Below are 14,620 nucleotides of genomic sequence, written 5' to 3'. Positions count from 1 at the left end.
TGGTTTAATAATTTTACGTTAGAATAAGTAAAGAATAAAAATTGTTCCCAAAGAAATGATGCTGCCCCTCGCATATTTGATGGGTTGTAAACTCGAACACATTTTTTCTGTATGGTGCGGAAATGTAAACATTAGACACAATGTAATGTCTTCCAGCTTTTTCTGTGTAATTGAGAGCTGGACACAAACAGCAGCACAGCGTCAGCGGCCCACATTGCTGATAGATGAGAAGGAGATAAATAGTCCGTTTCTATGCTTTCCTGAAAAACTGGTTATGAGTTTGTTGGTATTTCACTTTTCTTGTATATTAACTATTAAACAAACTGGTAAACAAATGTTTATATCTATTTTTAAAAGAATTGTAGCTTTTCTCTCATGTCTCTGTAAGATGACCAGCATTAGCAGCTTTTGGTGACATTACCATTAATAATTATTAGATTGTTTTTGAATACGATGCAGGATTTAAATTGAACTGATGAAGGTGGTCTATGTGTCTAGTTGGGGCCTGCCATGCAAAGCAATGGCAGGAACCTATTACTCTACACCCAATAAGGTGTCTCTTTATTCTTTGGTTCTTCATTCGTGACCGTTAATACAGGTCCAATGGTGGGATGGACCCCTATAAAAGTGGTATCAAAACGTGCGACCACTGATTTATTTGACTGGTTTATCCACAGCACTGTCTCTTCATGCAGTCGATCGTGCTGCGGCTTCCTGTGGCGTCCACGCCGACTTTTGGCGTTGGAACTCCGGGTCCAGACCGACAGGCACGCTCTGGCAGGCCCCGTTTAAATTTCTTCCGAAATTCTCTAGTTTATTCTATTTTGTTTATTTGTAAAGGGGCAGAAGTTGTAGAACTGGTGTTAACCATCAACTCAATTTTCTATTTTGTTTCTCTGATTATTTTTTGAACGGTTGGATAAATACAGTGAGCCTGAGTGTGTCTGTTGTGAAGTCAGCCTATAGATCTGAGATGAATATGAAAATGTGGGAAAATGATGCCAGGTTCCTGATGTCACACACTTCTAGGATGAAACTAGTGGTATTTGAAGACTAAAATATGTTTTTTCATTCTAGGTTGGTAATACAAATAAATCCTTAGACCAGAGTGTTTCCTCTTGACCATGGCTACTATTTCAACATTTTGGTCTTTCAGGAGAACCCACTCTTGTTTAAGGAGAAAGAAAACTTTCTGAAAATTGAGCAGTGTTTATGTATATGTCTTATACTTTTGTGTTTAATTTGTATAGGAGAGCAATGTTGAAATTGATTTATCTGCATGGATGTAAAACCCTGAAATGAGCTTTCAGTGAAAGCACTTTGAATGAGAAAAAAATTCTTAATTTTTGTAATTTTATTACTCACATTTCAACAAAAACACAATCACATGGAGTTTAAACATTTTCTAATAGCTTCAATGTATAACATATTGTACAATAATAAATATACAATCAAGGCCAAAATGACAAATTCAGAAGCCACAATCAACAATCTCAACACACACAAGTTAGAAGTTACTCACTGTACAACCAAAAAAAAGTGATGAATATTAAGGGTTTTTTCTGTGAACAACCTTGCATTGAGGACAAAAAAGTTGAGGAAAAACAACAGAAGATTTTTTAAATGTTTAAAAAACACAAAACTGAGGCAGTCAAACCAGAGTGCATAAGACTAAACTCTCTCTGAAGTCTTCTATCTTTACATATAGATTTAAATAATTAAAAAAAACAGATAAAAACATTTGAGTTCTACGGTTTCTTTGGTAAATTAGCTGTATGTTTCATGGAAACCTTAAAAAAGAGAATCCAAAATATAAAGAGATTTATGAAAACATGTCTGAATTTCATTAAACTAACTCTAATCTACAGCCGAACCCTTTAAGGTCCTGCTTACATCAGCACAGAACTGAAATCATTAAATCTTATTCACATTATGACAATATGTCACAGTCAGCACTTGTCTGTTTATAATAAAACACTAATTCATTTAAAAAAAGAGAGAGAACATCAAACACATTCTCTGTAAATACAGTCATCAGGCTACAATTTTATCCTCCTTTTTGCATCATTTGATAAATCGTTTAAAGGAAGGCAAACGATCTGAATACTTGAAGTCCAAAGATCTTATGATTTCTCGAGATTCTTCTTCTTGGGCGGGTAAACCTTCCGTCAGTGGCAGGGATCGAACGGGTACCTAGCAACGCCGCCGTGAAGTTCCACCTCCGACTCGGACCAGTCGATTACGTCACCGCGTAAGTGGCTGCCGCAGGAGGCCAGGCTGTAGATGTCAGCGGCGCTCAGGGCGTGCGACCACATGTGGAGGTCTGACAGCTCTCCCACATACGACTGAGTGGCATCAAAACGGCCTCCAAGAGTGTCCTGAAGAACGATGAGGGTGGGGTGGGGGTAAAAATGTCACCTTTCGACCTTTAAGGCTGCAGTATATATATAAAAACTGTCGCCATGTTGTGGCAGTTTGCTGTGAGACGGGAAATCTGTGAAACTATCGAGCTCCTTCAACCAAAACAACCCCACACAAACAACCAATCAGAACCAGGAGGCGGGTCTTAGCGCTGTAAGTCAACTTCATGTTCTCTCTGCTAAACGTCCATTACAGAAAAACCGTTTAAGCATAGCTGCCGTCCGTGGCTATGTTAACTAGACTTAGCATTCATGGCAGGCTGTGCTAGCTGCAGAGTAGCACAGCTAGAGAGAGGAGGAATGAGCAGCACCAAACACAGAGATTGACAGCGCTAAGACCCTCCTTTGTCTGTTTCTAGATACCACTGGGAGAAGGCAGAGGACCTTGAGTTTTTATTTTATTTTTATTTTTAGTATTTTACAGATTCTGTCTCATACTATGCTGTCATGATGTCATTTATGTAAAATGAACGTTTTCTAAAAGTTGCATGCTTTTATATAAAAAAACAAAAACGTTTATATATATTGATGAGTATTGATAAAGCTTACTACTCAAGCTTTTCGGGGAATTTTTCTCATTGGCTCGTGAGGGGAAAAAAAGGATGCAAAACAATTTTCTAAGTTCTCACAAAAGCAAAACATATTTTTTGTCTTTACCTGCTCCTGGCCCAGGATGAAGACCCCTCCAGGTTTGATGGAGTGCCAGGGAGAGAGGTTCGTCCCAGACCCCCGCTGCACACCGTCCTGGTAGGCCTCCCACTGTCCATCCCTCGTTGTCCACGTCACACAAACATGGTGCCACTTCCCATCACTCAGAGATAAGGGCAGCGTTACAGCCTGTGGATCAGACAGGAACATTTTCTTTTAAAAGTGTGATGATGATGATGCCATGTTGACACATGATAGTTAAATTCCAGAGCATCATTTATAGAAACAAGTCATGATAATTTAACTAAATATTTCAGTAGCTACTAAGAGTGGCACTAACTCAACATTTTTTACTCAAGTAAGAGTAAAAAAGTATTTGTTAAAAAGGCAACTCAAGTACTGAGTAACAGATTCTAAAATTTGATTTAATATTTTAGAAAAATTTCATTAGACAGAGGAAACATAAAGCTATACAGATTCTGGCATTTTAAAAACTAAAATAAAATGAACAGGCGTGTCGATGACTACAGCCTCTACACATGTTGCGTGCTCTACCAGCTGAGCCACCCAGCCACACAAACTGTGTTGTAAGGAATGTTTTAGTATTTATCTCAAAGCCATAAAAAGGAAATAATGTTCCAAGTTGAGTGTCTTTTTTGGATCACTTGTTCTAAGGAACATTCACTTCCAGTTGATTTGATGGGATGATAATAGAACGTGTGTTCAGGGCAGAAATGGTCAATGTGAAACACTCATGCCCCCCCCAGGATGTACTGCCCTGGGTGGTGAGCCATATTTTCCATATTAAAAACTACAATTTTCCTCTGTAAATGACAATCAGCTGGCTTAAAATTAATCAATACTGAGACTGAAATATTGAATTATTTTGCAAAATGAAACAAATCAGGGTTTGGTTTGCACTTCCTCACCTTGTCATCGATCAGCAGCTCGATGGGGTTGTTGCCCCACTCGATGAGCACCAGCTCATTGGCCTGTCCAGGTGCGGAGTAGGAGAAAGGAGTCCCCAGTCCGGGTCCCACGCCTGCCTTCATCCAGAGGCACAAGGTCAGAGCGAAGATCTCCTGCAGCAGAGTCCTCTTCATCCGTCCGTACATGTAGTTGGTTCTCATCGGGAAGCTGATCTGGAAGGCATCCAGGTTCTTGGAATGTTTCCTGTTGGAAGCTGTGGAGGAAAATTGAAGTTGTTTTTAAAGTTTTAGCTGTTCTGCTATCAGGAATATACAAGATTTATTTAGGAGTTTGAAAATTGTCACCTTCCCAAAATACTAGCCTACGTCATTTTTCGCCAAAAGTGATTCTTCTTTTTTTTTTCTTTTTTTTTTTTTGCGTAACTCATCTTTCAGCAATGGAAAGGGGGTATTTTTTTATTTTGACAAAATTGTGTTTGGCAAAAATGGCTTAGGAAACTATTGTGAAAATATTCAAATTATATCCAATTAGAGTTTATGCTTGACTGTCAGAGTTTATAAGGCATTTAATATTGAGATTAATTCATTAATTAATCAATTATTTAAACAATCGGGAACTAAGTTAGTAATTGGTAAATTGTTGACTGGATATACACACTCAAAAAGGTAATTTGCTAATCAAACATCGTGTTCAGAGCAGTAACTAAGTCAAAACTGTGCAAATATTTTTATATTTTACATATAAGATTTAAAAAAACTGATTTTACTGCATGTTTGTTATTTCCAGAGCATGTTTGCACAGTTTATAAAAAAAAATCTCCTTTTATTATCTCATAATTAATCTGTTAAATCAAAAACTAATAAACATAAACGTCTCTCTACTGTACTGCAGAAAGGGCCGAGCTTTTTACATGTTAATATTAGAAGTATTTTTTAGCTGCACATTCATCCTTTGCTACAAATGATCAAGCATTCACTAAAGGAATGCTATGTTGTTGCATGTTAGACAATAAAATATGTATTTTCTTATTCAAAAAAGGAATTAAATGTATTGTTTTTCCACATCTGTTAAAATGCACTAGTTGTACTGACAGATTATTTCACTCCTAAGATATTTTCCCCATGTTATTAGTGAAATACTCTGCCAGTAGAACTAGCAGTATGAGGAATTATTGATTTAAAACAGCCTCCTACATCTTGCTGTAAAGTTACTTATAAGTTGGACTTGTTTAATGTCAGGTGCACTAAGATATTTGCACTAGAAATTAGACAAAAAATAGTAGATAAAATGTTGTGTTTTTGCATCTGAAGAGTTTTTATCTAAACTGGGAATCAGCAGTGAGCGTCAAGTGAATTTTACCTGTCAGGTGCAGCTGGTTGAGCATCGTTTCCAGTTTATTAGAGTGGAAACCAGTTCTGTACCCAGTGTGTGGGAGGTAACTGTGATCCTCTGTTTCATTGCTCCTGTGATCATTCTCTTCCTCCTCCTCTCCTCGCTCTTCCTCCTCCTCCTCGTCCTCCTCATCCTCGTCCTCCTCGCTATCACTATCGTGACCTTCATCATGATCATCTTGACCTCCGTCATGACGGTCTTCGCTGTGGCTGTCGTCATGATGGTCCGTGTGGTCTCCGGTGTCGTCGTGGACGTCGTGGTGATCGTCGTCGTGGTCGTGCTTGTGGTTGTCGTCGTGGTAACCGTCGTCATGGTGGTCTCCGTCATCGCGGTGTTGGTCCGCGCTGCTGCCCAGGGCGGCGGTGTGGTGTTGCAGCTGCTCCTCCAGGGTGCTGATCTTCCTCTGCAGCAGCTCCTTCAGAGAGTTGGAGTATGTGCTGGTGCTGTTCCTCTTCTGAGAAAGATAGACAAACAGTGAACATTACAACACACACAGGTGCAAATTAGCCTAAAGCACGTGTGTCAAACTCTAGTGGGCCAAATCCGGCCTGCCATTGCTTTCTATGTGGCCCTCTAGACTACAGATTGACATAATAATAGCACCATCAAGATAATGTGTGCTTAACTATTACGCCATTGATCAAATCAAAGCAGTTTTTATCTGTATGCAGCCAAATTAGATCAATCAGTTCCAGTTTTTTACGATTCCACAATTGACGAAATCCATGCAGAATCCCTCTACTAATGCATAATTAGTAGTTTACTGAAAATTTTCCACAAAAGTTTTGCAAAGCTTTGGGTTCATGTGAATATTTGCATTCATGCATATTTACATGAAAGCAAATATGCAAAATTTCTTGCAAATATTTCTAAATTATCTCTGCAAAATAAGTGATTTTGTTAGCAAAAAAAAAATCTGTTTGAAAAGATGTTCAATAATATTACATTTTAAGAAGTGCTTATCGAATGCAGAGACAGCTCTTTACAACTACTTTAACAGTTTTCTAATGAGTTTTATCAATATATTTTGGCACAACCAGCCCTTCCAGAATATTCATGAACTTGACATGGCCCAAAAGAAAAATGAGTTTGACACCTCTGGCCTAAAGTAACACAAGAACAGGTGTTGGTGAGCCTGGTTGACATTGTCAACATATACTAATCATCTTGTCTTCTGAGATGCAGCTGCTTGTATTCTTTATCTTCCTGCTCCTCCTCTCAGGTAATCCAGGCTTTGTCCTGGTGCTTGCCCTGATTACTGTCTGTCAAGGGAGATTACTATAATTGCAGCTGATCTTCCACACACCCACTCCCACAGATGTTGACATTTGTCTGTGAGGGCAAGCGCCATAAATGCAGATTTCATACATCCACCATTTGAACAAACTGGTCCTGTCTCCTTGTGGAAAAGCAACTTTGAGCTGTTTGTTGATGTCAGGCGGCCACCGATGGACATCAGAGGGTCTCTCCTGCCAACGAGTGAATGGCTTTATGAGATTAAGTAACTCATTGTTCTTTTGTCTTAAGTGCTCAGAGGATGCAGCGATCTGGGACTTCGGGACTTCAACAGCCTCGTGACAGCAGAGTTAATGCGTCCCAATCCACATGGGGACATCACATCCTCCCTCCACCCCCGTCCTTTTCTCATCACTCCTCTACAGTTTCTTGCATAAGAGTTTATACCAATTTCTTCCACATTTTGTCCAACGTGACCAGTTATTCTTCCTTAAACAGGTTAGCATTGGTCTGTCTCTGGGCTATGCAAAACAAGTTCATTGCATATTTTCTATTGAACTTGTTCTTAGATAATGAAATTTCAGTCTATTCAATTGTATCTATTTTGATGTCCTTTCAGAGTGAGTTTGTTTAACTCCAAATAAGCTGCTGCTGTAAATTCAGCATTTACACTCACGCAAAAGAAATGGTTGCAAACAGATGCGAAAGAATAAACCATACATCTTTGAAAGGCAAAGTGGAGCCTCTTGCACAACCAACAAGAAAAGAGCAAGTGGTTTCTGGATGGTAAGTCAGCAACAAAAAACTTTTCTTTTTCAGCAGCCATTGTACAGCTGTAAAACCAGCTGACCAAACATGCTGGAGCTCCACTTGGCTTGCTAGGGTAATGGTCTGGGCTTGACTGGGGTTTCTAGGTAAGATACAGTGCTCATCGAATGCGACTTAACAATCAGGACGTTTTTGAAACGGGTTGTTTCCTTGACAACTAGAAAACATTAAATTATTTACGAAAACGACTGAGTGGTTTTTTGAAGCATTTGGGCTGTTTTTAGAAACAGCTGACACCCAAATGGAAGCTTTAACTTTGCATAAATTGTCCACTTTAAGTAATAAAAATCTTTAAGAAAGGATATAACATGGACTTCCACAAATCTGGTTTTTATGCAGGAGAAGCAAAATAAATAAGTACTCCTATATTTAGTTTCCCACAATCCAAGATGCTCTGGTCTGGTTAGACAAGTTCGAAACTGAGCTTTTTGTCCTACTTCCAAGAAAAAGCTAATTCTACACATCACCATGAAAGCATCACCCAAAACTCATAAGTGGTAGTGGCGGCAGCCGGGAAGCTGCTCAGCAGTGATAGGAAAATGGATGGATGGATGGGGTGGAGGTTTAACTTCCACCAGGTAAACAACTCTAACAGACCACAAGAAATCTGAGATATGAAAGAATCTGTGGCAACACTGGATCTTATTCACACATAGCTAGGGCTTTTAAAAAGCAAATATCTGCCACATTCTTTAAAAAATATCATCAGACTCATGGGATCGGTTTTAGAAAAATTTTCATCCACATAAACTCAGAATTCCACCCCTGAGCGTTGTTTTAAGCATGACAAACCCATAGGGGGCAGTGTAGAGCAAAGCTAACCCCAGTCAGCCAATCAGATGGCTTCAGAACAACCAACCCTTACTCTAACCGAGCTTCCTGTTGGGAATTAAACATGGGGCCAGGAGCTTTGTGTGGACAGATATATAGGTTGAACTACTTTTAAATGGGATGTTAGAATTGTCTTAAGTTAACAAAACATAAGATGATGTCAACTGAGAGTCTGTCAAGAACAAGTATGTGGATATGTTGGCGCATTGTTTGTCACAGGTTGTCCACTTTGGTCAGAGCTTTTATAAATAATCATTTCTTGTGGTGTTATACTGAATTTTCATGATGATGAAAGGTATTGAAATCTATTTGTTTTTCTAGATATCTGACTACATGTGGATTAGTCCTTAAACTGATGTTAACAAAATCTCTCCTTCCTGTATGTCTGGCAAAATGTGAATTTTCCATAATACATCCCCTTTAATGCCAAAATGTCTTGCATCCCAACTTTTCAGATTTGAATTAGTAAAGCAAGGAATTTTGGGATTTTCCTTCCACTGAACTTCCCCTACATTTCTAGTTTATTGTGACTTTCTGCAGTTTTATCCAAAGTGAACTTTTTCCGTCCTCCAGCTGCTCACCTGCAGGCTGCCCAGCCTCTCTTTCAGCGCATGCAGCATCCTCTCCAGCTGCTCCGTCGTCGATGTGCTGTCCCCCGCCGTCCCATGTTTGTCCTTCCCGTGGTTGTGGCCGCCGAACCCTCCGTCGGCTCGTTGGACAGAGGAGTGGTGGTGCTGTGAGTCTGGGATGAGTCTGCCGTTGCCATAGTGACTGTTGTCGGTGTATGATGTGTGGTGAACGGACAATCCCTTGTGATGCGAGTATGACACAGAGCCGTGGTGCTCATCGTGAAGCGACGGGCCTCGCCCAGCGCCCTCACACAGGGTCAGCTTGGCCGTCAGCTCTCTGATGGTCTCCCTCTGGTCCAGGATGATCTCCTTCTGCTGCACAAGGCTCTCCCTCAGGTGGAGGATGGTGGCTTTAGCCTCGTCGCTGGCCCCCCACCAGCCGCTGGGAGGGACGTTCTGATGGTTTGATCCTCCAGGCCCAGTCGACCCGCCGCCCGTACCTGCTGTGGGGAAGCAAGAAGGGTCTGCGTCTGCAGGGATTGGGGTGCAGACAAAGCGCGGGTGGGCTCCGTAGTTGAAGTCTGGGCCTGATGTGGCAGATGTGGGGTGAAGTAGAGAAAGAACCAGGGGAAGAAGGAACATGGTGCTCCTCATAATCTCCATTTAAAAAACTATAAAACGTGGCTTCACTTCACAATATGAGATGTTGGTTCAAGAAAAGATGTTCCGATGGAAAGATAATAGATAAAAAACGATGAGAAGAATCTTCTGGAAGACTTTTAATCATGAAGCAGTAGGGCAGACCTGTAAAACAAAATATTAGATATGAACATTCAGAGTCACATAAAGACAATTACAAAGTCAGTCTTCTATCAACTGAAGAACATTTCCAGGGTGAAAGGATTCGCTGTAGCTCAGGGAATAAACTCTGAAATACTGTTGTTCACTGACCGGCTTAGCACCACAATAAATAAAGGGTAGGCAAGAATAAGCTTGGCGTCAGCCTATTCCTTTTTTGGTAATATATGGGGTTTGTTTATTGATTTTTTTTTTCTCTTTTGTTGTTTTCTGTGTTTAATGTGAACAATTTACCAAAGTAAAGGGATTGATGATGATGATGATATTTATTGTTGTATAAATCTTCCAGAACACTCAGACTTCCTGGTTCTGGTTCTGGTCTGTATCCCTAAAACTACAAATTTGGGACAAACTTCCAGAAAACTGCAAAACAGCTGAAATACTGAGTTCCTTTAAATGTGAGCTAAAAATCCACCAGTGTAGAGTTGCTTCTGACTCATAGTCCCTGGAAAATTAACCACATATTGGATTATTTTAATCGGTAAAATGTGATACTTGTTACTGATCTTTACAACTGTTGACTATACGATGTGCTTATGATGTTTTTTATGTTTTCATAAACTATATTGTTGGTTAAATGTGCTACACAGGTAAACTTGGCTGATTAGGAAAGCATTGTTATTAACATATTGGCATAGCTACTGTTCAATGAAAGTCTTTAAACCTGTGAAAACACACAAAAATAAATTAAGTCTCATTATTTTATTACAGGACTCTCTTTGTCTTTGCCCACACAGGTGAAAAGACATTGGAAAAAAATCTTTTTTTAGCTGCTGGCTGTTCCGCTGTCAGACTTTAAACTAAACCTTCTTCAGGATGTGACATCTTTGGACTTGGCCAACGTCTGACGAATAACCTTGGCTGTTCCAAGAAGAACTAGGAAGTCCTTCCAGAGGAGGATTAGATCATGTTAAAGGTCAGACATCCCGACTCGAACATTTGGCTGGAACATTTTAACTCTTTAGAAGCCTTAAAGAATGCCAAAATACCCTCATGGAACATCCCAAACATCTACATTTAGTAGATTAATGTAACTTCAAGAAGCAGATTTAATTTCTAACATAATCAAATAGCTTGTCATTGGTTTGTGTTAAAGTCAGTTTTTTACCCATCAAGTTTCTCACATTTTCTCTTATCAAAACCACAAACTTTAACTTAACCATTGGTGGACTTTATGTAATACATCACAAAGTAGTGCAGAGCTGTTGATATAACTAAAGATGATGCATGTCTGTAAGCCATAGCAATGTTGGGGGAATCTTTAAAAGATTTGTTCCTCCACAGTAAACGTTTTGCTCAATTTTCTTCAAAAGTTAGCTTAGGCTCAGTCTCATTTGATGGAGAAAGTTAATGGACATCTAACTTCCTTTGCAGCTCAATAGTTACAGTTACAATATTCTCAGAGCTGCCACTATTGGGAAATGCAAGATACTCTTAACTTTTTTTTTTTTTACTGTAAATTTAATGTTTATCGTCTGATGTTACTTTCAGATAATTAAAATAATACACCACATGTAAATACCACTTAGAATCTCAAAATCTAAATATATATATATATATATATATATATATATATATATATATATATATATATATATATATATATATATATATATATATATATATATAGCAGCAAAACCAATATATATATATTGGTTTGTTGCCCTATAAGGTTAAATTCAAGTCAAGAGCAAATGATGATTGTAGGTATGTTACACACATAAGCATGTTAATATGAGGGGGGCAATTAAGAATCTGCCCAGGGCTCCAAAAAGGCTTGGGTCGGCCCGATCTATACTCCAAAGAATAAACAACATGAAAATGTTTATGAAAAGTGAAAATAAACCTACATAAATCGTGTGTTGGGGATAATCATAGCAGTGCCAGGATTTCAACATCTTTGTTTAGGCTAAACATGGACGGACCTACAAGCTAAGACATTCATTTTCAAAGTGTTTTCTGAATTAATTTAAGGCATTACGGACCTACAGTGTTCCCTTTTAGATGACTGGATTGACTCCAGAACTGAGACGAACTCTATTTACACAATAGATGATTGGTTGCATTGAATGCAAATGACACTTTGTAGAAATTGTGAAACTATGAAAACGATCAGATAAGATCCCAGTGAAATTCACTGACGTTACAACGTTACGAAATGCAAACAGGCTCAAAGGGTTTCGATGCCCGGCGTGTTTCCACAAAAGGCTGCCGACCTCCCTGCATGACGTCTTTTATTATACAGTGTCGGCATTTTGAAATGGCACAGCCGAGAAGCGGCCGCTAAACCTCGGTGGCCACCCGTTGCTCTCAGTAGATTTGTGCTCAAACGTCATGCATGACCGACTTGGCTTTATCAATCATAAAACAAAGCAGAAACAAACGGAGGGCCAGATCAATCTTCAGCTTGTTGCCAAAGTAGTTTGAAGCTTCGGATGGATCTTTTTGATTCTTCTCCTGCTTCCCCTTGAGATTAGCCGGGCTTTAGAGGGAGACAGATGGTCGGGGAACAAAATCGTGTCACACCCAATCTCCATCATTCAGACCTAAGTTTATTATCACCCACAGGTTCCTCCAATTAACCTAATTACAGACAGTTGCTGCGCTATCTTAGTCAGAGATAAGAGGGCTTGTAGACTCCTTGTTGTGTTTGCATGGACGGGTCTGCGTTAATCCGACGCAGGCTGCGGGGTCGTGCATCATCCCAGCAACATATGGCCAGGGTGGATGGTAAAGTGGAGCAATTAGTCTCAGGTTAGAAACTGACAAGTTCCCGGAGATATGTAATTAAAGGCCAGCTCTTTATAGTTGCTCCTTTAATCAAGACTGCTCATTTGAAAAACTTGAGATGGAGTTAAAAACCTTTTTTTTTTTTTTTTTTTTTTTTTTTTGCAGTTTCAAGGTTTAATCTTCTCACTTGTTTAGTTTTTAAATTGTTAGAGACACTTTTAGGACTAATTCAGTTTAAAATATCCATTCATTATTATTGTGGATATTAATATTACAGCATTCAAACATGTAAAATTGGATCTGGATTTTGATAAATAACAACAAAATAACACTAAGGTCTTCTCTTCAGGTTAGATTTGTTGCCAGGTTTCTCAGAGATTGTTTGCTTAAACTTCAAGGTTTATTTCAACACATCCCTACTAAAACATGTTGCTTACTACAGTTTTTGACCCCCTTCATTCAGCAATACTGAATTCATGAAACTTTTAACACATTTTTAAAGTCATATACTAAAAATTAATCAAAAACTCAATCAACTAAATGAACCAAAAACAGTTTTTATGTAGCGTTTTGTTCAGTTCTGACTCAGTTATTGGATCCTCTCTAGTCTTTTTTTTCTATAGAGCTTTCCACATGGTAAAATATCTGCTTTTGTAAAAAAACACATCAAATAACATCAAGAACAACAAAAGTATATTCAACTGTTTTATATTTTTTGAATAGATCTTTAAGCATAAATATTGTCCAGATTGGTTAAATATGTAAACTAGCTTATTTTGTTACACCTTTAATAAGTGTTAATGTATTAATAAAATGGAAATAAGCTAAGGATGACCTTGTGGTATCATCTGCATTAATTTCTGTAGCTGTAGAGAAGTAAATGTTTTATTATTAAAGCTCAGAGTGCTTACCTGAGAGTTAGTGTGTCCACACACGTTAGACAGTTCTTCTCCTCTCCCGCTGATCAGATTGAGAGAGATTTACTCCAGATGAGGGTTCAGCTCATTCTGCCTCTCCTTCATTGTCTCTCCCTTCTCTTTTCCTCTCCTCCTCTTCCTCCTTTGTTATTGTTTCCGTTAAAAAGCCACTCCCTGTTACCTGTTACCTCACCCCCTCCGCCAGCTATTCCTTTCTGTTAGACACATAAGGAATAAGGGCCTAATCAAATCCGCAGCTCTGACGTGAGTGGGGGTTTTTTTTAGTTTTTTTTTTATTTGATTTGCGGTTTCCAAATCCCTTTAAACAGGATCCAAATGTTGGCCCTCAGCTCCTGCTGCTCTCGTCACTCAGCCAGCTCACCTACATCCCAGCATGGGAGGAATTGGCCTGATTAATTCCTCTGTGACTGACAGATGGCTGCTGCAGGGTCAAGGGAAATCACACATAAACATGTTGATTGATAGACAGACTTAAATACAGCGAGGATGACTCAGCAGCATGCATGCGGTTCACTAATACGAACTTATTTGTGAACCACATCCGGACTCATTCAAAACATCCATTTTGAATGTTTTTTTTCTTGTTGATTTGTTTGTCACAAACAAAAGTAATCTGTCTACAAATCATTATTAGTGGGTCAAAAACAATTAGATTTATATGATGAGTAAGAAATTTATGTCTGAGCAACATTTGCAGGGGACTAAATTGTGCGTTTTGAAAGTGTGTAAAACATTTTAATCATATACTGAACAATTGGACCTGCAAAAAAACATAAACCGAGAAATCAAACTTTGATTTGTTCTGTAAAAGATTAACACTCTTCTTCTTTTGCTGAGTGCATTAAAACTTTTAGTGGGAATAAACTATAAAACTACAAAGATTACTGAACATTTTAGAATTTTCTGATTTATAAATCACTTACATGTGCTGTAGAAATAAAAATAGTGTTCTCCAGTCCAAAGGAATATACAAATGAGTTAATTTGTAAAATGTGCACGTCTATTGGAGCATTAATTTACAATTAGTAACAATAAAATGTGCAGATAACAACAGAAACATATGGGTAAAGTTGTACAGTGAATGTAAACACTTGTTGAGTTTGTTGTGAGCAGCGATGGTTAGATTAGATGGTTAGACATTTAGATTAAAGGTTTATATAATAAAGAAAGAAAGATTGAGCAATTCCAACAAAATACCACATTCTGCAATTTATTATAATTGCATAAGTATAATGGCTGG

At 38.6% G+C, this 14,620-nt stretch overlaps 2 protein-coding genes across 6 annotated transcripts in view; one reads left to right on the top strand and one right to left on the bottom strand.

Moving 5' to 3' along the window:
• Positions 1-1,463: 1,463 nt before the first annotated feature.
• si:dkey-283b15.2 (neuronal pentraxin-1) lies at positions 1,464-13,520 on the bottom strand. Its single transcript, XM_044115951.1, has 6 exons — positions 13,354-13,520; positions 8,867-9,658; positions 5,358-5,844; positions 3,998-4,251; positions 3,078-3,257; positions 1,464-2,378 (listed from the first exon to the last, which is right to left on the bottom strand). Exons 2-6 carry the CDS (start codon positions 9,515-9,517, stop codon positions 2,169-2,171), a joined length of 1,782 nt encoding a protein of 593 aa, XP_043971886.1. The 5' UTR covers positions 9,518-9,658; positions 13,354-13,520; the 3' UTR covers positions 1,464-2,168.
• Positions 2,304-14,620, top strand: part of zgc:158689 (uncharacterized protein LOC791177 homolog) — a 30,674-nt gene continuing 18,357 nt past the window's right edge. For 2 of the 5 annotated variants that reach the window (XM_044115948.1, XM_044115946.1), the window contains exons 1-5: positions 2,372-2,574; positions 3,093-3,167; positions 6,918-7,124; positions 7,246-7,412; positions 10,450-10,628. The gene's annotated coding sequence lies outside the window, so the exon portion shown is untranslated. The other 3 variants (XM_044115947.1, XM_044115949.1, XM_044115950.1) reach the window with 3 other exon arrangements.

This window comes from Gambusia affinis, linkage group LG05, assembly GCF_019740435.1.
Source record: "Gambusia affinis linkage group LG05, SWU_Gaff_1.0, whole genome shotgun sequence".
Classification (NCBI taxonomy): domain Eukaryota; kingdom Metazoa; phylum Chordata; class Actinopteri; order Cyprinodontiformes; family Poeciliidae; genus Gambusia; species Gambusia affinis.
The sequence above is the reverse complement of the archived record's forward strand: the minus strand, read 5'-3'. Positions and strand labels throughout refer to the sequence as shown.